Source organism: Gymnoscopelus braueri (genome assembly GCF_963280865.1).
Source record: "Gymnoscopelus braueri genome assembly, chromosome: 3".
In the NCBI taxonomy this organism is placed as follows: domain Eukaryota; kingdom Metazoa; phylum Chordata; class Actinopteri; order Myctophiformes; family Myctophidae; genus Gymnoscopelus; species Gymnoscopelus braueri.
The window spans coordinates 15,837,837-15,864,833 of record NC_137612.1 but is presented as its reverse complement, the minus strand read 5'-3'; the positions used below and the strand labels follow the sequence as shown (position 1 = coordinate 15,864,833).

Here is a 26,997-nt window from a genome sequence, read left to right as displayed (position 1 = left end):
AAAGAAAAAAGGCAAACCAATTTGGTCCGCGCGGTGCGTTGCACGTCAGCCAACCCACTTAACCTAGTTAAACTATGGGCTAGATAACTTCAGGCTGCGACTCTCACCCACCCCCCTCCCCCCACCATACCTGAATGACAATGTATTATGCTCCACCAAATTTTTGACTCATCCAGTCCATCACACAGTCCCTGGTTTCAATCTTCTTCAGTAGTGTGTGTGTCCGATAGACGCTCACTGTGGATGGACTCACTGCGCATACAACGTTGGTTGATGAACTTCTCCGCGCTCGTACTGGACGTGAATTCCAGCTTCTTCCCCTTCCATGTGAAACGCAAAATCGCCAGAAAAGCGAGCGTGTGCCTGACGTCGATTTCTCGGAGTAATTTTCGGGCTGTATTAAACCCTTTTCTCTTATCAGCTAGCTCTTTGGACATGTCAGGGAAAATTGACAGCCTAAATCCATTCCACGATTGAATTCCCCTCTTTGCCTTGGCCGCTTGCAAAACTTTCTCCCTAGCAGAGGAGCGCAGAAAGCGAACCACCACAACCCTGGGTGGTCGCGTCGGGTCAGGTCTAATAGCTGGCACACGATGTATTCTCTCGATCTCATATTCCGCACTCCATTCGATCCCCAACCCCTCGGTCAGGATCTGTTGCATGCATTTCTCCAAATCGTCAGCTTCCAGACCCTCTTTCAAGCCGATCAGTCTAGCGTTGTTGCGTCGACCGCGATTTTCCAACATTTCAATTCGGTTCCACATGGTTTCCAGGAGCTGGTCGTGTCTCACACTAGCCGAGCTCAGATGCGCCGCGTCATCCTCCAATGTAGAGATTCTTTCCTCTGCAACCGTCACTCTCTCCTGAATCTCGTTCACTTTTTGGACTAGCTCTGCTGTTGTTGCTTTAATCGTGGATACATCTGTAGCCACCAAGCTTAAAGTAGCACTCATCTTGGTGATTTCAGCCATTAGCTTTTCCATTGTATTAGCTTCTTGTTGCGCTAATGGCGGCGTCTCTGAGCGCGGTGTTGTTGAGTTCCCCCTCGTGAAATACTTAGATTTGGTAGCCATATAGCCTCAAACTGGTAATAGTAAGCAACGGATTATGTATCAAGTAGTTTCACCCTTTTAAATCAGGAAAGGTGGAGTAAATAGCGTCGAATAAGTTTACATTTAGTGGTGGGGTTTACGGAGCTCTATCAGAGTGCAGCCATCTTGCTCGGCGTTCCCACGTGACTCCGACTGGCTGCGGTTTTAAACACACACGACAGATCGACCAGCAGAGAGCAGCAGATAGACACCTCGATCACTCACTCACTCGCTCGACCCCCCCCAAACAGGCTCAAACAGTCCATACGTCATAACCGGATGTGACGTTTTCGCAGATCGCTGATCGGGCTTAAGTACGATGTGATACACGACGACGATGACTGTTCGTCACCCAGGCTAAAGAAAATAGAAGTGGAGCTCTCCGTTCGTTTTTTATACCGTGTGAAAAAAACGTGTTTTTCCCTATTCTGGCCTAAAATGACCGGGGGAAAAAAAAGAGAACTGGAAACGGAATCTGCGTCATGAATCCGGAACCCGGTGAGTCTGAAGGAATCAGAAAGTGAAACTGATGATGAAAAATATACAGAACAGCGCGATCACAGATTAAACATTGAAAAAGCTAAACGCGCGTCTAACGCGTCGACGGCCAACTGGACAGACTAGCAATTGACTCGATAACGTTAATATACTGTACTATATCAGGTTTAGTTTTAGTTTTTTTTCTAAATATTTTAATTCAACTTTTCTACCCCTACAGCCAGACCTGAGGCAGGGTGTGTCAGAACTTATCTCTCGACAAGCCCTTCACTACCTGTTTTACAGGCCTGGACACTCCTGCCAGCCACAGCCCGGGGCGGGCCGAGGCTGAGGCCGGGGTAGAGGTAGGGGTAGGAGGAGGAGGATAGACAGAGAAAGTGTGAGTGCAGGATGAAGTGGTTAAAATGTTGCCCTTCCAGGTGGAAGCCCCGCCCACCCTCCTTCCAGCTCTGTGCAACCATAAAAGCAGGCGGCGTCAGCAGGACTACACTCAGAGGATCTTGACTCTCCTTTTGAAGCTCACTCAGCCTCTGTCCTCCTCCTGCAACACAGTCAACAATCCTGGGCTGACCATGAGCTCCGTGAGGTCCAAATCCTGCTATGGAAGTGGTGCAAATCATAGGCGCAGCACCATAGGTGTCAGAAGGGAATCTGGAAGCTATTTTGGTAGCGGTATACCTAAAAATACTAGAATGACTTTTACAAGCCCCACTGCTTGCCTGGAGATCGACCCCAACATCTCGGCAGTCCGCCATGAGAAGGACCAGATCAAGGGCCTGAACAACCGCTTCGCCTCCTTCATCGACAAGGTCAGTTCCCATTAATTCTTGTTTAGTTTAGTTTAGTTTATTTAGCACATTGTTGTATAAAAAAATTCCACCGTTTTTCGCCCTTTTTTTTTCTTCTCGCCGTTTGGTGCCCTCCCCAAGGTTGGTGCCCTGTGCTGCGCTGCTTTTATCCGCCAGATTGGGACGTTCACGGCATATTTTGCACCATCACGGTGCGTTCATCATCGGTGACGAGTGCCTGCAACACAGCCAGCAGCTTGCTGCTTGCGAGTCGCGCGACAGGATTTGAGGCCACACTCACCAGGCCCGGATTAAGGCCCCTCAGGGCCGTGGAACTACACCAAAAAGGCCCCCCCCCTCTACATTAATCAGACAATATTGGGTGTAGTGCTGCACGATTAATCGAAAAAAGATCGTGATCTCGATTCAGACACCTATGCGATCTCGATTTTAAATTATGACGATGTTTTTTTCAATTACATTTTTTTTTTTTTTGCTTAATATTTTTATATTTACAAGAGAATTGTGTGAGAATCGTGATCTCAATTCTTATGGAGGAAAATCGTGATTCACATTTGAGCAAGAATCGTGCAGCACTAATTGGGTGCGTTCGGTGCACGTGCCACCGCCAGCACGATCGGCACTGACACAGGCACTGGGCACAGCCTTTCCAACTTCAGTCTATGCTATAACTACAGTGTCTATCATTACAAATTACATTTATTATTAAGGAGGTTACTTTATGGTCATTACAGTCGTAGGCTACAAGACATATGGTGATGAGATGGGTAACAAATGTTTCATATTAATTTTCTTATTCTTCATAAGAAATTCAACAATTCAAGTTTAGAATTGAGAAAACAATAATCAGCAGAGATGGGAAAAGTACTACTCACTTTCTTTACTTAAAGTAGAAGTAGCCTCAGATACATTTACTTATGTAAAAAGCGACTTCAGTAAAAGTACTCATTCAACTAATTACTCAAGTAAAAGTACAAAAGTACACGCTCTGAAATGTACTTGAAAAGTTAAAGTAAAAAGATCCCCACCAAACATGTGACAATCATGCAAGTAGACCCACCTCTTGAAGTCTACCGCAGTGGTTCTCAACCTTTTTACCACCTCAGAAAACATTATGGCTCACCATTATGACTGATGTTAAAATACAGTAGCGTAGACCTACTACCCCATCATATTCAGCTATTTGCACAGTACAAATGTATTAAGAATATGTAATTTAGATTTTCACAGTGTAGGCCTACATTATGGTAGCACTAAGACAGACAGATAGACAGACAGAGATGAGCAGATGACATTAACAACTGTGAGCTACATTATTCAAACACAGCACGTGAGATACAGCCTAAGCCTACTTCAAACAAACACACACACACACACACACGCACACAAACACACACACATCTTCATTGTAAGATTAACTCACCATGCTGCGGAGGTTCAAAGAGTTTAACGCACGGCACTTCCAAAGTTTGTACAATGTTTAAGTCACAGGAGCTGGTTTTCATATCGTAAATATGAACGTTGGCCCAAATCTTGCGTTTAATCCACATGGTTCTTGTTTATTTGTGTTGCTGTCACAGACCATGATAGCAGAGAGTCATACGGGTTAACAGAAACAAACGTACACTAAAACCAGAGGATTTCAAAATAAGAGCCGCTTGTAATGATTAGTCGACAGTAGTTTTATTTTTCTGTGTACTTAGAGGAAGTAGAATTGAAACATCAGTACCAGCGACGGTATGCAAGAGGCTTGCATCATGTTCTGCCGCTCAACATTAAAACTAAAGCAACACATGTTTCTAAATATATATAATTCACACAGCAGGGCCCGAATGTATACATTTTTATAAATAATAAGAATATATATTATATATTATATTTTAAAATACATAATTAAAACAGGGCCCCTGCAGGCTGCAGGCCGTGGAACACAAGTTCCACTAAGTTCCACGGTTAATGCGGGCCTGACACTCACACAATCACGTGCACTGCAGCATGCGTCCCCTCCACCTCCGCCTCCTCCCCATGGGTGTGTATTGTGTATGGGCATGCATCACCGTGCATGTGTGAGTGTGGCATCAGGAAGTAAATTCCTCGATTCTCCAGGCTTTTATTTTTTATTTTTGCTAAAAAATAAAAGCTTGGAAATTCCTGTCCCAGCTGTTGGTACGCAAAAGCGCCTCGCGTCGTCTGATGTGCCGCGCAGAATATATTTTGGCGACGCATGGGCACCTGCGCACCAGTTATGTGCACCCCTGCCTATGATGCTATCTATTAAGCTATGAAGGTAAAGGTGTGGTCTTTTTTCCGTGTTCTGCTGCTCGTTCAAAGTTAACACAGGAGCATACCAGCATCTGACACGCCCTTTATCTCCATTGAAGTTCAAGGCCATAAAGAAAAGGAAATGAAAAGTCACATTCAACACCGTACAACTACTCTGTTCATGTCTCTGCCTTTATAGTCCAGTAATATTGGCACTTGACCTCCCACTAATTGCAACAAAAACAAACTCAACTGATTTTGTGTCCTAAATATGTCCTGAATGAGAGGAAAAAAGTCGCAAGGAATTGCATGTAGGGAAATTTAAAAATGGCCGCCATCCACACTGTTATTACACATACAATTATATATCTTGAAAACCGAACACTGTATGAAGTTGACATTTGGCAGGTGTGTTGCTGAGGACCCAGAGAAATGTAGTATCAAGTTTGAACTTGTTTGGATGAGCGGTTCTTAAGAAAGCTGCAATTAAGTGGCCCACTCTAAACAGGCATATTAAGTATAGGCGTTCTATGGATAATAAGGGGTTAACCTAGGACAAATTGCAACAGAAACTCTTTCAACTTTTTTTGTTTCATAAATATGTTAGTTATAACATATCAAAAGTCCTAAGAAATCCCAGTGGTGGAACATATTGAAAAATGCTTAAATAGATGATGTGCTGATGTCACAATTTCCCATTGACGCCCATGTTAAAAAAGATTTAAGCATGTTTCCTTGTCTAATTTCCACACAAAAGGTTCAATACTGTCCACTATCAACCAGAAACTGTGTTGGATGCATTACAGTGCTTGTTAAAAAAAAGAAGAAGAAACTAATCTTAACCCTTCAAGTGCCATTTCTGTATGTTATGTATTATGCATTTGTATGCACTCGGTTTTCATGTTAATTTCATATACATTCTTATGTGATTTTGTTGATGTAAAGCACTGCATTTTGTTGTGAAGATACCATCTTCTCTGTTGTGAAGATGGTATGCCGCCGACACTGTCTTGCCAATGCTGAGCTACAAACGGCAACTGCAGAGGTAGGCTACCATGGTGCCCATGTCTTGGTTGAGACCGTCTTCCATCACCTTCAATTATAATTAGACCTATTTGATCCCGTGGGAGAAATTAAGTTTCAGAAGTGTATTGTCATCGGGACACATCAACAACTTGGCGGGGCTGGGAATCGAACTTGAGACCTTCTGCTTCTGAGGCTGGCTCTCTACTCATTCAGCTATGGCCATCCTGTTGGTCTTTGCTTCCATGTTAGTCATCTCAGCATGATGGCTAGGTCGTCCACATAACCATATTTTTTCTCATGTTGTAAATGGTAAACGGTGCATTTGTATAGCGCTTTTATCCAAAGCGCTTTACATAGATTGTGCATTACATTCACCCATTCACACACACATTCATACACCGATGGCGGAGGAAACCATGCAAGGCACCAACCTGCTCATCGGGAGCAATTAGGGGTTCAGCGTCTTGCTCAAGGACACTTCGACACTAACTCTGGGGGAGCCCCCCAGTCCGGGATCGAACTGGGAACCTTGCGGTTTCCAGTTCACTCTACCCTGGCCACTCTACCCCTGAGCCACTGCCGCCCCATGTTGTATCTGGTAGGTCATAGATGTAGATGTTACAGCATTGAGGAGAGAACACACCCTTACAGAATACCATTCCTCAGTCATCTGAGCCAGCTGTGCTGGCCATTACTGGTCTGTAGAGTGAAGCTGAGGTTTGACAGCATCTCCATGATGAAGTTCACCATATTTCGATCAGGGATTGTCCTCCAAAACCTCAGGTGGAATTCACAGTGCCAGACTATTTTCGGATTTAGTAAAAAAAAATCAAAGTTCTGATTTCTAAAACATTTTTAATTCACTTCATAATAATAATATTAATAATATTAATAATAATAACAATAATAATAATAACTTTATTTCACTTTCATACAGAAAATGCAGCTTAAAGTGCTTCACATAAAAATGTATATGAAATGAACATTAGTTCATAACAATGCATAAAATGCAGCAATAGCACTCGAAGGGTTAAGGCTTTTTTCTTTTTCTTTTTACAAGCGCTGTACTACATCCAACAGTTTCTGGTTGATAGTGGGCAGTATTGAACCTTTTTTGTGGAAATTAGACAAGAAAACATGCTCAAATCCTTTTTTTAACATGGGCGTCAATGGGAAATTGTGACATCACCTATTTAAGCATTTTGTAGTGTGATATTGTGTGCGCATAATTGAATTGAGTTGTTTGATCAGTACTTGATCAGTTGTGTGATTATGTGATCCTAATCAATTCTTGTCACTGATATTCTGTATCCTTGTTTTGCTACAAGGAACAAATACAGCATAGTCAAATCTAGCAGAAAGGGCCAAAAAGCGTTATACTTACAGGTCATTTTCAAAACTTTCCCTTCATACGATTCCTTGCGACTTTTTTTCTGTGATTCAGGACATATTGAGGATACAAAATCAGCTGAGTTTGGTTTTGTTGCAATTAGTGGGAGGTTGACCCCCATTTTGACCTAAAATGCCTGGACTATTACTGCTTCAACCAACCAAACTTTTATTTTAGAATGACAGTGTTTGCCGTGTGACAAACTGACAATGTCTACTCTCTCTCTCCTCTCCTCTCTTATACTGTACGTACGCTTCCTGGAGCAGCAGAACAAAATGCTGGAGACCAAATGGAACCTGCTGCAGGGACAGACCTCCACCCGCTCCAACATCGACAGCATGTTCGAGGCCTACATCTCCAACCTGCGCAGACAGCTGGACGGGCTGGGCTACGAGAAGATGAAGCTGGAGGGAGAGCGGAGGAACATGCAGGGCCTGGTCGAAGACTTCAAGAACAAGTGAGACTTGATGGCGTGAAATTGTGAATGTATAGAATGAAATAAAACCATTTTTTTAATGATGGCCAGAGAGCGAGCATGCTAAGTGGGTCCCTTGTGTTTTGAATAGGTATGAAGATGAAATCAACAAACGTGCATATGTGGAGAAAGAGTTTGTGCTGCTGAAGAAGGTAAGGATGAGAAATGGAGCAAGACCCTCCCGCCATTTCCTTCTGCAGTATGAAAGAAACTAAACTACATGGTTACTATACTGCCCTTGCAACACGTGCCTATGTGAAGCTAGACAGCTAGTTAACAATCCTGGGATCCTCCAATAAACAAACAAGGCTTGACTTTTCTTGGTAATTAACTGAAGTCTCTGCAGGGTATTTTGTAAAACTGAAACAGTACAGAAATAGACAGAAATACACATACATATGAATTAGTATGCATGTAAGTATACATACATTGTAAGTAGTTGCATTTGAACCAGTTACACAATGCTACAAACACAGAATACAGCCACTGCAGCATTAAGCTAACATGGAATGCAGAGCACATGTGCTTACACAACAATCAACCAAACAAACAACTTAGTCTACACAGGAGAAGCTGTAAACATCAAGTTTACCTACAACTTAGATGTACTTACAGATAAATAATGTCCAAGGCAAAAACGTTTTAAGATTATTCTCAGCAGAACACATGCACAGCTCACTGTTCACTGGAGGAATGCTGGTTTTACCACGGTTCTCCGTTTACTACTCACTATGGGATATCAGCACCCCCAGGCGATGGACAGAGCAACACACACGCTCCCGATGCCAATTACGGATTGGCTTAGGGTATGTCACGAGTCCGGAAGACCCGGGAGTACAAAAGCTCCCCGTGACATAGGCTCTTCCTCTTTTCTACTCTATGCATGCGTATGCGCAGACTAATTCACACACAAAAAGTACTCAAAAAGATTTTTACAACAAAACCCTTAGCGGGAATAAGGAATATTCCCCACGGGAAAAATCTTGCTATTTATAAGTTCACTCCCGAGACTTATATATAAATTTTTCCTTTCCTATCTCCTCAAGTTTTTCCTTAATTCTTGGTCTGTTCTGAAAACGCCGGTTAGCTGCTAACGCCGGTTAGCTAATACTAGCAGCTAGGCTACGCTACTAGCTAGGCTATTAGCCTGTTGTTTTCCCAGACCAAGATGGAACCGCCGAGGAGTTGCGGGTTCGCGGAATGCGACCCCCTCATCGCCGCAGACGACCCCCACCGCGTCTTCATCCACTGCTTGGGGGTCGATCACGCGTTCTGCGCCAGGACCCGGGGAGGATTTCCTGGAGCTCCCGTCGTACCAGGACACCCAGGAGGTGTCCACGACGAACCCCGGACGGGGAGAACCTCCCGCAGCCACCGAGGAAGAGATCCTCGAACCTGTGGCGGCTGGTTTCAACGAATGGCTAGCCTCACTAAGCAACAGGTTGTTAGCAGCGCTGTTCTAGCTTAGCTTGCTCGCTAGGACAACACCAGCTCGTTAGCCTCTTCAGAGCCGGGGTCTGTACCACGAAGGACGAGGCTACACAGTGACATCCAGAGTGGGAGCTCCTGGATGAAGAGTATGTTGAACTGTTTATGCTGTTTCCACTGTTTCTGTGCTTTATTCTGTTCCATAAAATTTTCCCAAAATACACAAGCACACTATCCAGCCCCGGTCAGGAGGTCACGACGCTAGGGGTCCCAGGGGGTCCCCGGGCGTCGATGCCCTCCTCTATAAGCCCATTGTGCCTGTCAGGCCTGCTTTCACAGCATGATAGACACTAATGGGATACTTCCCTGCTTGTTTTCAACAACTGTCGGGGTGCATCGACGCATAGGGATCACTAGGTGGTCCCCGTGTTGATAACCACCCCTTATAAGCCCAAAGCGCTTGGACTGTCCCTTGGTGACTTTCCAAACGCTGCTGGGATGAATACTGTGCATGCTATGAACAAGACAAAGGTAATAAACCCATTGCTAATTCTAAACGCCAGTGTACATGGGTCACGCCAAAATTTCCAATTCTACCATCCGTCCGGCAGAGGGCACCAGAGGCCCACTGTGGGAAGGAAGGTTTGCAAGATGGCGGCGTGGGTCGAAGGTCACCCCAATATTTACAACCTGCCGAGCACCGTGTCACGCCAGCCTCTGGAGGGCGACAGAGTGCTTCCTTCGGTGGAGGCGGCTCCGTCGCTTCCTTTAGCCAGGCCAAGGAGCCTAGACAAGATGGCGACGGACTTTGTAAACACCAAGGGAGCAGCGTGGAATGCTTCCGTACTCAGTCACGTGACCCCCGCGCTTGCACGGGCCCGGTGGATTAGGTGTCGACGTCACCTGTTTCCATGGAAACGGATGTCAACGTCTCTTCACTCCTGGTGAGTTAGCCGTGACTATTACTAGCTATGGTACCTGCTAGGTTAGCATAGCCTCCAGTCAGGCTGCTGTTGTTTCACTTAGTGGCTGACTAGCCTCACTAACATCGACACAGTTAAAGAGCAGTGTTGTTTTGGTGCAGTGCTTAGACAGTCCCCTAAAACAACACCGCGGTGGCCATAGCTCTCCTTTGTTCTTGGTTAGCCAAACAACTACAGGTAGCAGCTAAAGGCTAAAAGCGACCTGTAGCTAGGCTAGACTAGACCAGGCTAAGCTTACAAGCTAAGCTAGTTAGCCCTTTGTCTACACTACCACGATGGAGGCTCAGGTTCACTGGGTGCTTTGAGACAAACATAAAGGGTTTTCATAAGAGTATGTTAAACTGTTTATGTTGTTTTACACTGTCTTTGTGCTTTATTTTGTTGCATTAAAAATGTCCTAAAATACACAAGCACATTATCCAGCCCCGGCCAGGAGGTCACGACACTAGGGGTCCCAGGGGGTCCCTGGGCGTCGATGGCCTCCTCTATGAGCCCATAGAGTCAGGCTGCTGTTGTTTCACTTAGCGGCTGACTAGCCTCACTAACATCGACACAGTTAAAGAGCAGTGTTGTTTTGGTGCAGCGCTTAGCCAGTTCCCTAAAACAACGCTGCGGTGGCCATAGCTCTCCTTCGTTCTTGGTTAGCCAAACAGCTACAGGTAGCAGCTAAAGGCTAAAAGCGACCTGTAGCTAGGCTAGACTAGACCAGGCTAAGCTTACAAGCTAAGCTAGTTAGCCCTTTGTCTACACTACCACGATGGAGGCTCAGGTTCATTGGGTGCTTTGAGACACACATAAAGGGTTTTCATAAGAGTATGTTAAACTGTTTATGTTGTTTTACACTGTCTCTGTGCTTTATTTTGTTCCATTAAAAATTTCCTAAAATACACAAGCACATTATCCAGCCCCGGTCAGGAGGTCACGACGCTAGGGGTCCCAGGGGGTCCCAGGGGGTCCCTGGGCGTCGATGGCCTCCTCTATGAGCCCATTGTGCCTGACAGGCCTGTTTTCACAGCATGGCAGACACTAACGGTCTCTAATGGACGCCACAGTACGAGTACGCTGGACCGCGTGGCGACGTCATCGGTCCCCGTGGAAATGTGCACGTTGCCCACGGGACTGATAACAGCAGCGCCCCCTCCCGACTCGCTCGCTCGGTGAGCAGCTTTTGGGAGGGTTGCAATCCGAATCTGTTTTTATCCCAGTACATCAGCGTTGCACTGTGTTTTACTGGTTAAGCTCAGTACGGCAGTAACACACTGTGGTTGTACTGACCAGGCTCCCCTGAACAACAACAACACATTGTGGTTGCACTGGTGTGTTTTCCACATGCCTTGTGTTACTTCCTATGTCAGACAAGTGTGTCTCTCTCATGCGGAAGATAAAAGCAGCCATGACTCTGAGAGAGGAGGTTCTCTCTCTCTCTTGAGCAAGGGCGCTACCAGAGAAATATCTACGAATCAGAACCGACTGGGTTTCTGTTCAAAGCTTTTTCTGGTGAGAAAAAAGGGGGGGGGGGGCGTACGGCCCTTTCTGAATCTGAAGGGCCTCAACAAGTATCCATTTCATTGTTGACGACCGTGAAGCTGTTGCGAACGGTACGTCAGGGGCACTGGTGGACGGGCTTCGACCTCTAGGTTGCTTGCCTCCACGTTCCAGTCTGGCCTCCACACAGAGAATTCCTGCACTTCGGCTACAAAGGGGAGTGTACGAGTACACGGTTCTTCCCTTTGGTATGTCATTAAGCCTGCGAGTGCTCGTGCAGTGTACCAATGCGGCCATAGCTCCACTGCGGCGACAGGGGATCAGTCTGTCGACTTAACTTTGACGACTGGTTAATTGCCGCAGGCTCAGAGGAGGAGGTGGCACGGCACACGGCCGTGGCCCTCTCCCACCTGACGTCGCTATGTTCACAGTCAACGTCCAGAAGAGCGTTCTGGTTCCATCTCAGCGGACCACCTTCTGGGGGATCTCGCTGGACTCGAACACGCTCAGAGCGCGGCTGTCCAAGGGCAGGTTAGACAGCGTCTTAGCTTGTGTGAGGTCTTTTCGCGTGGGGCGTCAAGTCACTTACAAACTAGGCATGCAAGCGGTGAGTCTCATGGCTTCAGTCATCCGCTTGGGCAGGTTCTACATGAGACCTGTATAGAGGTGGCTGCGGGCTCTTCGGATCCCACTCACCTCAGACTATCAGCAAGTGGTGGTGTTTCCAGGGTGCGTGGAGACACTCGGATCGTGGTCGCAGGTGGCCTTTCTGTCCCAGGGGGTCAGTATAGGCGCTGTGATATCGCAGAAGGTCATCACCACGGACGCCAGCCTCACGGGGTTTTTCCTCACTCTCAAACAGTTCGGGGCTCGGTTTCGGGGTTGTTATGTCTCGATCAGAACATACAACACCACGACCATGTGCTATGTCAACAAGCAGGAAGGCTTGGCCTCCCTGGTGTTGGACGGATTAGCGTGCGAGATGACGCTGTGATGCGACTCACGTCTCGCGTCCATTCAGGCGTTCCATGTGCCGAGCCTCCTGAACGAACTGCTTTATGCTTTCCCGCCAATGGAGCTGATCCTCCCCATGTGGGGGAGGGTCAGGCTCTGAGGGTTGTTGATGTTGCTGGTGGCCCCAGCATGGGACACGTAGAGGTCAGGAGATAACTCCTCTCCTTCACGACGTGCCTTGGGCCCTCCTTGTCAGCAGGGACTTGCTGCGGCAGGGAGGGGGGACGCCCTCAGGACCTAGACCTATGGGTCTGGCCCGTGAGAGGGTGAATTTGAGCTCGTGTGGCCTTCCCCCTGACGTGGTGGCTACCATCCAGGGCGCAAGGGCCGTGTCCACGAGGAATGCTTATGATGTCAGATGGTGGTTGGAACAGTCACCAGTGGTGGTGGCTTTCCAGGCCTCGGTGTGTAGCATTCTTACTTTCTGCAGAGAAGGCTAGATCGGGATTTATCCTTCTCAACAGTGAAGGTGTTTTGGGCGGCCATTTCGCTTGCCACGAAGGTTTCGATGGCAAGACGGTGGGCCAGCACCCCTTGGTGCGCCGGTTTATGTGCGGCGCCAGGAGAGCCAGGCCGGGTAACAGGCCACTGTTCCTAGCCTGGGATCTGACGGTTGTGCTGGAGGCACTATGCCGTCCATCGTTCGAGCCTTTTGAGTCTGTGGATCTGAGGATCATTAGTCTCAAAACGGTCCTCTTGGTGGCCCTGTCTACGGCTAAACAGGTCAGTGACATGCATGCACTCTCGATGAGTCCGGAGTGCATGAAGTGTTTTAACAATGACAGGAGGGTTTTGCTTAAACCTAACCTGACGTTCGTTACCAGGACCGGGGTGGCCCCGGATCCGGGTGAGTTGGTAGCCTTCCATCCGCCTCCCTTCGTTTCGGCGGAGGATAGGCGGTTGCATTGTGTCTGTCCAGTGAGAGCTTTGAAGCTCTATTGTCAGAAGACAGCGGCCAATCGCTCATCGACGTAGCTCTTTGTCTCTTTTGGGCCTTGGAGTTCAGAGGAAGGCGGTCAATAAGGCAACGTTTTCTAGATGGATCCGAGATGCCATTAGGTTGGCTTATGTGAGTAGTGGTGCCCCGGTCCCGGAGGGTCTGAGGGCTCACTCTACTAGAGGCATGGCTACATTATGGGCTCTCTACAGGGGAGCTTCGATCCAGGAGATCTGTGCAGCCGCAAATTGGTCGTCCCAATCGACTTTTGCGGTTTTCTACAGCCTGGACGTGGCGGCGTCATCCTTGGCGCGCGCGGTCCTAGGCGTAGCGGCTGCCTCCAGACCAGTGGAGGGAAGGGAGTAGGCTTGGGGCTTTTCTCCCTATCTCTCGATTTCCTCTTGGGTTTCCATGGGACCAGCTGGGCTGGCTCCCAGGAGATGGGGCCCTGTTTCCTCATATTGAGTTATGAGGCAGGCTTGTGTCTGCCTGTTAGTAAATAGGCGGACTCTGGAGTCTGTCAGGGCCTAGCTTGGTTATCTATCCCGCACCCCAGCCCGGTGGGGTGGGCGGGACCTAGGGGCTGAGGGGCGTGCGGGCCTGTCAGGGTTGTGTGGCTCATTACCTCAAGGGGGGTTTATGACTCCCATAGTGAGTAGTAAACGGAGAACCGTGGTAAAACTAGAGGTTACGAGTTTACTACTCACCAGGCACCCCTTTCTGTGCGCATTTGGCATGCAGAGAGGAGAATGTTAAGAGGAAGAGCCTATGTCACGGGGAGCTTTTGTACTCCCGGGTCTTCCGGACTCGTGACATACCCTAAGCCAATCAGTAATTGGCATCGGGAGCGTGTGTGTTGCTCTGTCCATCGCCTGGGGGCGCTGATATCCCATAGTGAGTAGTAAACTCCGAACCTACTAAAACCGGGGTTACATTCGTAACCTCTAGCTTTACTGAGTGCAGTTTACTTTAGTTTTCGTTTTTATACCTTTTTACCTCCACCACTAGATGGCAGTACAAATACTATGATCTGTTACAAAGAACATCGCTTTTTAGCTTAACTTATTGACTTATTAAATGACAGAATTGTTTAAACATTTTTAAACTTTGGATCTTAACCAATCTGCCATTTGGAGGCAGCACTGTTACTTACACATTTCATAAATTCTCTTTGCAGGATGTCGATGGCGCCCTCCAATTCCAATTCCACCTTGCATGCAAGTGTGATGCTCTTCAAGATGAGATCAACTTCCTCATGGCCGTCAACGAGGCTGTAAGTACTAGTACATCAAACTAGACGTAGTCATATGTCTGTTGAATGTGAGACATCACCATCCATGCAACTGCAGTACAAATCGATGAATGAAGACAAATTGTAAAACATCAATTGCTTGTGTAGGAGCTGCGTGAGCTTCAAAGTCAGATTAAGGACACCTCGGTCGTCGTGGAGATGGACAACAGCCGCAACCTGGACATGGACTCCATCGTGGCTGAAGTGCGCGCTCAGTATGAGGACATCGCCAACCGTAGCAAAGCTGATGCAGAACAGTGGTACAAGATCACCGGAAACAAAAACATGGCTCCCCATCCGCTTCCTGTCTATTTCCTTCTTTAAAACGCCTATATCTCAGAATCTGTTTCCGGTGGGGAAAACCGGTCATGCTCGATGCGCGATCCCCCCCCCCCCCCCCCGTTGTAACTCGCGAGTGAAATGTTATCGTTCCAGGATGTAGCCAGGGTCATCGCGCTACATGAATGGATGCTTTTTTTTACGTGGATTTGCTCGTCGTGGAGTCTAGAGCTTTAAACAGCAAAGCGCAGTCAATGGGGAGAATGCTGGCACCCACGGTAAGTTGTTATGAAAAAATGCTGGCACCCAATGTGTTAACATCATTATTTACAGTGTTGGAAAGTAACCTAAGTAATATGTAACTTAAAGTAATATTACTTTTTTCCAGTAACTAGTAAAGTAACTAATTACTTTCACGTTTTGAATAATAATATTACTTTTACTTTTTTCCAAAAGTAAGTTATTACTTTTTTTCACGAGCCTTGGTGGTACTCTGGGCTTGAGTGTGTTTATTTGATCCTGTGTTGTTTTTGGTCCCATTGCAGGGCCGTGCAGAGAGTGCTGAAGGGGCAGGCGCTCAAAATGTCCACGAAAGGGCAAATATGCGCGCGCCGATTTTTGGGGTGGTGTTTTTGTGGGTGTCCCTCGTGCTATTTCACACCAGAAATGCAGTATGTTGGATGTCTTATGCTAATGGAGCAAGATGTTCCACACGTCTGAGGACGACCTAGAGAGGGACATAGGTGGGAACTAGGGACATAGGTGGGCACTAGGGACATAGGTGGGCACTAGGGACATAGGTGGGCACTAGGGACATACTGTATGGGCACCTCGATGTAAAATTGGCTATTTTGTCCAAAATTAAAAATATATTCACCTGTTTCCTAGGCTTTCCACTTCCTGTCGATTTGATCCAATGAAATCCAATGAAACTGGTCAGATGACTAATATAATGAAATCCGACAGGAAGTGGAAAACACACAGCCTAGGAAACAGGTGAATACATATTTGAAAAATGGTCTTAAGTAATGTACAGTATACATGATGTGAACATGCATGGTACATCATTATCAGACTTAATTTTAATTTTAACTTCTTGTTTATGCCCCAAAATGACTGGATACAGGTTTTGTAGCAATTTGTAGCAATTGTAGAAATATTAGACCTTAATTGCCGAATGTTTAGGCATATTCTAATCATATTTTTTAACATAAAAAAAATAACCAATTATACATCAAGGTGCCCAGATGTCCCTAGTGCCCAGCTATCCTGTTAACCTTGCATCATACCACAAACAGCCTAACACGTTAACTTTAAGATGAGGGCAAAGTAACTAATTTCATTTGACAGCTTCAGTCCATGTGGGACTTTCATCAGTGCAAATTGCAATAAAATAAGCAATACATTCTCATTCTCATTACCATGTACACATTTAAATAATTAACATTTCTCTATGTAGCCTATTCGCTAGGGATGGGTATTGGCAACAATCTCACGATACGATACGTATCACGATACTTGGGTCACGATACGATTATATTGCGATACGCATCACGATACTTGGGTCGTATCACGATATTGGGATATATTGCGATATATTGCGATATATTGCGATATATTGTGATATATTGCGATATATTGCGATATATTGCGATATATACATATATCACAACTACATATTGTTTATATATACACTACATATTGAGTAGCTGCAGATCTGTGATAGGTTCTTTGAATGTTTTTCATAAAGCCTGTATCTGAAAATCGCGATATTGATACTGGAGTATCGATACAGTATCGCGAAATAAAATATCGCGATATATCGTGATATCGATAATATTGCCCATCCCTACTATTCGCCATCATTCCCATTTTCATTCTTCAATACTAATGATCAAAGAAAACAGATAAGGCAGGTGAAGATCAAAATGTACTAAAATATGTACCTGAAAACATTTGAGGTGAGAAACAGCTAATGCAGTAACATGCATGCTTCAGCAGTAGCAGACCAGGGAGAAATAATTCTGCAGCTACAGCCAGGATACAGTTTACTTAATTATCACATAGATTGGAAATAATCTTAATTATTTTGGATAATAATAGTTGAGTCAGTACAGACAGTGCTTCAAGCTCAAAAGGGCCGCTTAGCTTCAAAGGTGAGTGGGTGTGTATTATACATCATATAGCTAATATAGAGATTGCTGGCTTTTCAAAAGACAGTGTTACTTGAGGACAGAAGGAGATCAAGTTCAACCAGCTTTGGTTTGGCAAGGTATAGTAGCTAGTGGATTCCATTAAGGTGATCAGGTATTCTCTGTTGATGAGAATGTCCAAGGCATGCACATGTACAATGGAAAAAGACACACCCTACAAGCTACACTGATTTATTAGACATGTTAAATGCTTCTCACGGAAACATCAAGGATAAAATGGGGCATGCCAGGATTGTAATTGAATGCAGTGTCACAATAGTTTAATGCGAAGGCACCTAACTTTGATCAGACGTGAGCTAACTTTTAGGTTGGAGGAGATCCTAGGCTGTGGATGGAGTGTTATCGTCTCCGCCAGGCCGAAAGGCATGGCGAGAGAGTATGTTTTACCCCCTGTCCGTCCTTCCGTCCGTGTGTCCGTCCGTGTGTCCGTCCGTGTGTGTCCTGTCCGTGTGTCCGTTGGCCCGCTCGCTGCGAAACTGTGCACACACAGTCCCTCGATGCCAATTCAGAACCTCTGACCCAAATTTTTCACATGGGCCTGTTATAGCGCCACCAGGAAGCCGATTTGTGCAAAACCCACATTACTCCTACAGATTTTATCCAAACGTCATGCAAATCGGTACACAGTATCTCTATAGTCATGTGATCAACACGGATCTGTCCGATTTCCATCCTGATTGGCTAAGGTTGGCTTCCAAAGTTTGCAGGATCATCAACATATCCGTACAGACAAATATGTCCGTGGCAAGACTTGTCTATGTCCGTGGCACTCTTTTTTTCCTTTTTGTTTTTAAAGAAAAATATGTATAGCCTACATATGTTTCATTATAATGTAAAAACATATTCTAAAATACAAAAATGAATCTTAAAAAAAATGTTTGAATAATGTTGGTGACTCATAAAGTGTCGGGATGACATTCTCATTAATATGTTGCAGGAGATTTGTGGTATTGTATGTTGTACCCGTACATGATTGCATCATATGAGGACAACAAGACAACAAGATTCCCCGAAAATGTCAAATGATCCGTTCAATCCTTGTGGGATACTAGTATTTATATTTTTTAAGACAATGGATTAATAGAGTGTGTGAGGAGCCAGATAATGAAACAATTAAAGTCAACGGTAATGTGAGTGACCACATGTGAAAAATTGTGCAGGAAAAGAGCAAAAACAGAAGGCATGTCATCTGTTGAGAAGGAGCACCGAGGCAAAGGAGGGCAGAACTGGACAAGTACATTTCATTTATGTCAGTTGAGAGAAAGCGTTTCAAAGTGTCCAATAATGCTAATAATAACCGTAGTAACACTCCACAATCATAATCCATGGAAACCCTTGATCCAGAGCCTCACCATCAGACCTCCTCACCTCTGATCAAAGTTAGGCACCTTTGCATCAAACTATTATGACACTGCATTCCTTTCAATCCTGCCATGCCCTTCATGACTTTGTCATCAACATAGCTAGTACAGTACCTGTTCACCTTAATGGAAACCACAACTCTTAAAGTTGACACACAAAAAACTAGTTTAGCTGGAAGATCTTCCTGTCCTCAAGTATGTCCCTTTTGCTCCTGCGATGTAAGATGAAAGCACTGTACTGTGCTAAAGCTCTGTACTGATAAGACCCAATTATTGAAATCCCAAACATGGACTATACTTGGACCATGCCACATTTAATGCCTGTCTCAGGAATGTCACCTGCCAGTATACAGTGGATAACTTCCCAGTCTCCAGGTTTTTGAAAGTATAGCTACCACTTTAACCCTGACATCCCAATTTTGGGCATGTCATTATAGGCTAAAAAGAAGAAAAATACTGATCTACAAGCTCACAACATGCTGTGAGCGGTTGTGCAATAGGCCTACTAAAAATCTCTTGCAACTCATGTCAGTGGCGTCCCCAGGATTTACATTTAGGGCAGGTGAGATTTTTCGCCCCCCACCCCCCTCCATTACCACCAAAAAAGAAATTTCAACTCAATCGAAAATCGGCGATCGAAAACCGGTGAAAGTGGCCGTTTTCAAGATGTTTTGGCCATTATCTCTGGAACGGAAGGTCTAATCTGCTCAGTTCAAAGCTTGTTGGATGCGTGACTTTGAGGACATTAACAACACATTCCATGCCAGACGTTAATCTCATAATGTACTCACCAGTGCCAACGTGTTATTGTTGTTTTTTAGTTTTTTTCACGTCGTCATAGACCTTGTTAAAATCCTTAAGATTGAGCTGTGCACTGTCTGTTCACATCGGAGACTTCTCACTGAATCTACCAGTGAAAACCACGTGTCAAACGGAGCTCCATGGTTGTAGTTAGAGCAGATTACGTTAAACAGTGATATGCGAGGAGAAAAAACTACAGGAAGAGAATTGAGTTTCAGTTTCGTCATTACAACGAGGGCCGACGTTCACGTGATCGGCAAAACCGGATCCCAGATAATTCTGTTTCCTGTTTTCAAACCGGAACCGGATCAAAACATTCAGAAAGTGCGCCTTGGAAAAAATCAACGCGAATCGGCGGTTCGCGTAGATCTACGCGATTGGCACGCTGCGGCTTTAAATAGGTTCGCGTAGATCTACGCGATTGGCATTCAATGTGTTAAGGGATATTTCACTTTAAAAAAAAACTTTGGTCATTTTATCGTCTACTCAGGCTTTTGTGAACCCCCCAGGCAGTTTTTAAGTTGCTCGATTCAGTATTTAGATATTTGATATTCATTTGATCAGACACGCCCCCTTCCTGTACAAACCCATTGTAACTTCAAACTCCATTTTAACCATGTTAGATTCATCAAAAACACCGTCCTTGGTTCCGGTGACTCATACCGCCCCCCAATACGTGAGGGGCCGTGTTTTTTCAATTACTTTTTTCATTTATTTTTTAAAAATTAAATAAAAAATTAAATACAATAAATGAAGAAAAAAAAATCGGAAAAACACGGCCCCCTCACGCATTATGAGGGCAGGGTGAGTCACCAGAACCAAGGACCAAAATAAAAAATGTGCCTCGGACATAGACATGTCTGGCCACGGACATGTTTGTCCGTGTACGGACATGTTGATGACCCCTGGGAGGGCACTTGACATCACTGCATCAGGTGAAAAGTGAGACTAAAACTGACTGATGGCAGCTAGCTCATTTAAATTATAAATAATAATTATGATAGTGAAATTATAATTATTTGTCAAATGTTTGTCTTGATAAGGGCCACGGATGTTGGGCAGGCCATAAAAAATTTACAAAATATATATATATTTTTTTAAATGTGTCTTTTGGGAAATGGGCAATTTGAGGCAAAAGGGCAGGCGCTCAAAGCACCGAAAGCCCCCCCCCCTCTGCACGTGCCTGGTCCATTGATATAATGGTGGACTGGTTGGGAATGGGATGGAGTTGCTTTGCAGGCTGCTGATCCGGTCTAAGTCTACACTCTTGAGCGGATACGGAAACATTGCGCACTTGTCTGTGTGTGAATTATCGGCTGCGGAAGGGCGGGCCTTAAACTGGATCAAACAGTGTTGCCATGTCTGTTTATTATAAGCGACTTGTTAACCGATGAGTGTCTCTCTCTCTCTCTCTCTCTCTCTCTCTCTCTCTCTCTCTCTCTCTCTCTCTCTCTCTCTCTCTCTCTCTCTCTCTCTCTCTCTCTCTCTCTCTCTCTCTCTCTCTCTCTCTCTCTCTCTCTCTCTCTCTCTCTCTCTCTCTCTCTCTCTCTCTCTCTCTCTCTCTCTCTCTCTCTCTCTCTCTCTCTCTCTCTCTATGAATTCATACACAGTAAAAGTCTTAGTGTTCATTTAATTCAAATGAGTGTACAAATGGAACCAAATGGACCCATCATGTCATGTGTACAGAACACTTTTTAGAGTTTAATCAACAATGAGGATTTTACAATGTAGGCTGCAGAAAAGAGAAAAAAACAACTGCTAATGTTGAAAATGCAAAGTCAGACTTTTAGGGAGAAAGGATGCAATTACTGGGGGCGAGAAAAAAAAAAGTAAAGTAAAGTAACTAGTTACTTTTGGCAGGGAGTAATATGTAAAGTAAAGATATTACTTTTTAAACAAGTAATATGTAGTAAGTAATATATTACTGGTTTTGAGTAACTTTTCCAACACTGATTATTTATCACCAATCATCAACAGAGAATAAAAAAATAACGTGAACATTAAACAAACCTTTACAACCCAATCAACTATGACATTGACTGACTTCTCTTTTCTTCATTCACAGGTTTCTCCAGTTCTAGCTCCGGCGGTGGTGGAGGAGGATTCGGCTATGGTAGTGGCTATGGAAGCGGTGGCTATGGAAGTGGTGGTAGCAGCTATGGAAGCGGTGGCTATGGAAGTGGGTGGTATGGAAGCGGTGGTGGCATCAGCAAATCTTCAGTGACAACCACCTCCAGCTCCAGGTGCTACTAAAAACCCTAAAAACCATGCATAAATATGCGGTGCTATTCCATACTCTAAACCATTCCAGTGAATGAAAGGTTGAACATCTAGTGATCCTAAGATTTTTTTTTTCAAATGCATCTCTCACACACACACACACACACACACTCACAAAAAATAGTAAAAAATAACGTGTCCCTAATGGATCGGATCCAATGTAGTTATTATTTAGTCACACGCTCCTGTTAATACTTTTCAATAGTTCAATTTTTATAAAATCCAAAGACACACTTGACCACTTTCACTATCAAAATCTTTCAAAAATAGTCGATCTAAAAACGAGTGTCGCAATGTGACACGCTGTGAGCTTGTAGATCGGCTATTTTCGCTACTTTTGCACGACACTCTTGAACGACGAATTAGGGCATTCATTGAAGATAAAACATCCAAAAGTTATATTTAGAGCTATGAGGTTTCTGCCTGACACTCAGCGAGTCGCGACGATATCTACCACTGACATTTGTCATCACTGTGCGTTACGTAACGTGTAATCTAAATTCTACATCACAGATTTGAAAAGAGTGATCTACTCCTTTCCATGATTGTAAGTCGTCTATCCTAAGCAAATCTCAAGGGCTCTAATTTAAATCCAAAGTGATGGCACAAAAGAAAAGTCCCAAGTTGTTTCAGATACTAGACACCAGTGGTGTAAAGTAACTAAGTACATTTACCCAAGTACTGTACTTAAGTACAATTTTGAGTTACTTTTACTTTACTGGAGTATTTCCAATGTTCAGTACTTTAACTTCTAATCCACTACATCACAGATGCAAATATTGTACTTTTACTCCACTACAATTATTTGAAAACTTTAGTTACTAGTTACTTTGCAGATATAAATTATTACATTATAAAACACTTAACCAAATTAGCCCTATTTTATACCTGGGCTATTTCAAAATTGCCGATTTACAAGCTCACAACGTGTCGCAGCTTGTAGATTTTTGTACTTTTACTTTCGGTACTTTAAAGTTGTACAATGCAAAATCACAAATAACGATTTTTAGCAACCTCTGCTGGTCACTACCGTCACTGCATACAATTTCCCTAGTCCTCAATTACCCAGAATTCCATTCGTTTTCACCGGAAGCCGGAAGCGTTTCAAAAAGCGATCTTTTAATTGTTTTATACTATCTACGGATCGTTTCTCTTAGCCAGTGGAGCATTAGTTACCATGAGCTGTGCTTTCTTTTTCTGTTCTTTTTCGATCTCCCAATCCTACATTATCTTAAAATCAGCGTGAGGTTCCTTTTTGTTAATAGCGCGGTAGTTCCTGGCCAAACAGGAAACCGTTGCGGTAGTTCCTGAGGACGTCGGCCACGACGTCATGACGTTGGCCAGGAACGTCATTTTCCCGGGAAAGTCCCCCCCGTACACGTTCAATAGAAAATATATAAATAAAAGGCTTCCGGGGGTGAAATTCACGGAGTGGGTGTTGTGAAACTTTTGCCACTCGCAAAAGATATACAATTTAACTTTAGTTTTGTTGAAAACGTTACCTAGTATTACTTTAAGTACATTTTGATACCAATATTTTTGTAGTAAGTACATTTTGTATTCCGGACTTTTACTTGTAACAGAGTACTTCTACTTTGCAGTATTGATACTTTTTTACTCAAGTAAAACATTTGAGTACTTTTCCCACACCAATGCTGGACACAAGGCTCAATGACTAATATGTGGTGTGTGCCTTTTATAAGGAAGCGGAGCATTTTCAGTGGATAAAATGGATTTGTATAAAATGTCTATTGCCATCAAAGAACAATAGCCCCCAGAAAACAAATGCAATGATAAGCAAGCAGAGAAAATGAATGGAGACATAATATTCACAATTGTGGCAGAGGTGTTAAACAGTGTGATAGCTGACACAACTGAGGGAGAACGAGGGAGTCAGAGTGTAATTAAAATGGAGCGTTTGCCTCTCCGTGCCACCGAATATAATTCAAAGATCTTTCGAAAGCCTTAATCCGTTAAGACCGGGAACGCGTCTCCGTGTCATCTTAAGATGTCTTTGGGCTATTGAAAAATAGCAGATATACAAGCTCATAGCGCGGCACCGAGTGCCGCGCTATGAGCTTGTAGATCTGCTATTTTCACAAAGAAACATGAAAATGTGTGCAAATCTTTGAGTATATATTTTTTCAAGTGAAAATTTGTAAAAAATAAATAAAAAAATAAATAAATGTTGTTTGCACCAATGTTCACGATAATTTTTTTTTATTGCAGATCTACAAGCTCATGGCGCGGCACTCGGTGCTGCGCTATGAGCTTGTATATCTGCTATTTTTCAATAGCCAAAGAAATCTTAAAATGACACAGATGTGTTCGCGGTCTTAAAGGGCTAATCACTTGTTTGCTATGAGGAACACGTTCTCGCTTGGCTGTGACCATGAACAACATGAATTAGGGGCCGATGGAGGGCCACACAGTGCGATGAATCTGTTGCAAAACATTCCATCCGTCTGCATACCAAATAGCACATTTAGTGCTGTATGAGCGCAAGTACATTCCTTCACATAATTGGAGTTAATCATGGTTGACCCCTTAACTTCATGCTTTGTAACTTTTTCAATTAAACGTTATTTTTGATATCATCTTTTACTGGTCTATTTTTCACAATAGACATTCCACATAAATATGTTTTTTGACAACTTCTCCAAATACTATTATTAGTCGCGAGTGTCTGGCCCTGATGACGAAGGCATAGGGCAGGGTTCCCCAATAGGCGGCCCGCGGGCCATTTGCGGCCCGCGAGAGGCAACTGTCCGGCCCGCAACGACTCCTGTCATTAAGAAAATAAAAAAATACAATATATAATTATATATATATATATATATATATATATATATATATATATATATATATATATATATATATATATATATATATATATATATATATATACATAAATATATTAAAAGAATATTTAAAAAATCTGTATTACTGTTCAAGCAGACTAACAAACATCTGTAAGTAAATTGTTGATTCTGCACTTATTTAGATTTGGGGAATTATCTAGAATAACAGTGTCAAATTAGCTAGATTAGAGAATAAAATGTTTTGCGCACGCGTGCTTCACACGCGTGCACGACTTCAGCCTTGGCTTGGTACCCAAGACATAATTTGGCCCTTGGGGAAAAGTAATTGGGGAACCCTGGCATAGGGCATATAATATCGGAAATGTTTTTATTTATTTCATGAAAAATCACCTCGGCACTAGGACCCTGCAGCATTCGTTTTGGAGCAGTATACGTCTGTGTTTTTATTTAGAACTGAATTCTGGGAATCACAGTTCCAACAGATGGAGCTACCAGAGGTGTCACCAAAAAGACAACTGAAATGGACGTTACACAGTGTGAGACTTAAAACCGCTGTGAAAGTGGCAAAAAATAGCCAATCTACAAGAATGTAATGCAGTGCTTCTCAACCAGTGGTCCAGGGACCAGCAGTGGTCCTTGAGGGGGTTCTAGGTGGTCCCCAGCTAAATGATGGAGAGTTGGTAACCAAATGGATCCTTATAGATTTTTAACTCTTGGGAGTGTAAAATGAAACCAAATGGACCCTTACGGGTCCATTTGGAAGGGTCCATTTGGTTTCATTTTACACTCTCAAGAGTTAAATTATTGTTAAACTTCTGCATTACTTAAAGGAGAGATCCGGACATTTTAAGTGTTATCTTTGATGTGTCGCTAATCACTCACCATCATTGAAAGGGACGTTGAGTTATTCCAGATAGTCCCCTGTCGTCCAGTCTGTCGACCCCCTCCGTTGGCATAATGGGAGCCCGTGTAAGAGTGAAAATCGTCTATTATAACCGATGCAAAGTAATTTGTTTCTCTACTACTGCTCATCATGGAGTCTCATACTCAAACATGCACTGAATGTCGCGAACGAGCTATCGTTCGTGCAGAACGAGATTATGCTGGTTGCTTGTTTCTTCCACAGAACCTGGCGTCTGTGGAAGAAATAAGCAACCAGCATCATCTCCCATTATGCCAACGGAGGGGGTCGACAGACTGGACGACAGGGGACTAACTGGAATAACTCAACGTCCCTTTCAATGATGGTGAGTGATTAGCGACACATCAAAGATAACACTTAAAATGGGCGGATCTCTCCTTTAAAGGGATTCTAGACAACAATAAGCCTACATTTTAGAAATATTTATATATATATATATATATTTAGCATTTTTTCTCCTCTATCAGCCACTATATAATGATGCTGGGGTGTTTTCCTGCATTGAAACACAGTCCTCTTTATGAAATCCGTATTTTCCCTACTATTTATGTTTTGATATCCGGGTGTCCGGGACGTAAATGAAATGCACTGTTCGAGTGAAACCGAGTGGAACCGAGTGCAGCCGACAAAAATGGAACGAGCCGCCATTGTTTCTGTGCCTTGTTTTTACTTTTTACTTTCGGTTTTAAAATGCTCTCAAAGTTCTTTTTTGGAGGCACGGAATTTACTTTTAAGATATCGTTTGGATAGAACTTAGTTGTTGAACTTCATATATGTGGTCAATTTATCATGACAGAGCCTATAAAAAAAAATTAATTCAGAGAACCGGCAGGGGCGGGCAGTGACACGTATGTATCCGAATAAAGCAACCCATTTTCGGCATGGCCCCTTCTAAAGTCCCCCTGCGTCATATTGGCTGGGGATGGGGAAAAGGAGCTGCTGATTGGCTGAAGGGGATTGAACTGCTGATTGGCTGAAGGGGTTGTCAGTCAACGGTACTAACTGTTTGACAACCGTTTTTTTCTTTTTTTGATCTCTGAACTTGCCTAGAATCTCTTTAATTTACAAGAAGTCTACACAGAATGTAGAAGAATTGTCATTTTGATCAACGTTGGCCTGTTATCTCTCCAATATCCAACATCAATACAGCATGGAATTGTGGACAAAATCTTATCCAACGACAACAAAATATTAAAATGTTGGGTCTGAGAGTCTAAATCTCATCAAATGGTGGTCCGTGGCTCAAATGCCGAATAAAAGGTTGAAAACCACTGATATATCATCATATTGCAATATGTTGTGAACCTTTAGATCTGATATATTCAAACAGATTGACATTTTGGAAAAGGTTTTCATATTTCCGCCTATAATGACGGATGGGGACAGGGAGAGAGATGGAGAGGGAGAGAGATGGCGAGAGAGAGAGAGATGGCGAGAGAGAGAGAGAGAGAGAGAGAGAGAGAGAGAGAGAGAAGGAGAGGGAGAGAGAGGGAGGAGGGAGGTTGTGCATGAGGTCAGACCAGAACTCGCTCAGTGAATAAGAGAGACAGTAGAGAGAGACCTTTGACCTTTGCTTTAACCGAGCCTTTGTTAACATTCCGTTACCACTCAAACCATCAGTACATTACTG

General features: G+C 44.0%; 1 protein-coding gene across 1 annotated transcript; it reads left to right on the top strand.

Annotated features, from left to right (window-relative positions):
- Positions 1–1,993: 1,993 nt before the first annotated feature.
- Positions 1,994–21,538, top strand: LOC308081831 (keratin, type II cytoskeletal 8-like; the record flags this gene model as incomplete). The annotated part of the gene is made up of 6 exons (XM_080423454.1): positions 1,994–2,398; positions 7,343–7,533; positions 7,643–7,703; positions 14,576–14,671; positions 14,798–14,949; positions 21,409–21,538. 6 exons carry the CDS (start codon positions 1,994–1,996, stop codon positions 21,422–21,424), a joined length of 921 nt encoding a protein of 306 aa, XP_080279580.1. The 3' UTR covers positions 21,425–21,538.
- Positions 21,539–26,997: the final 5,459 nt, after the last annotated feature.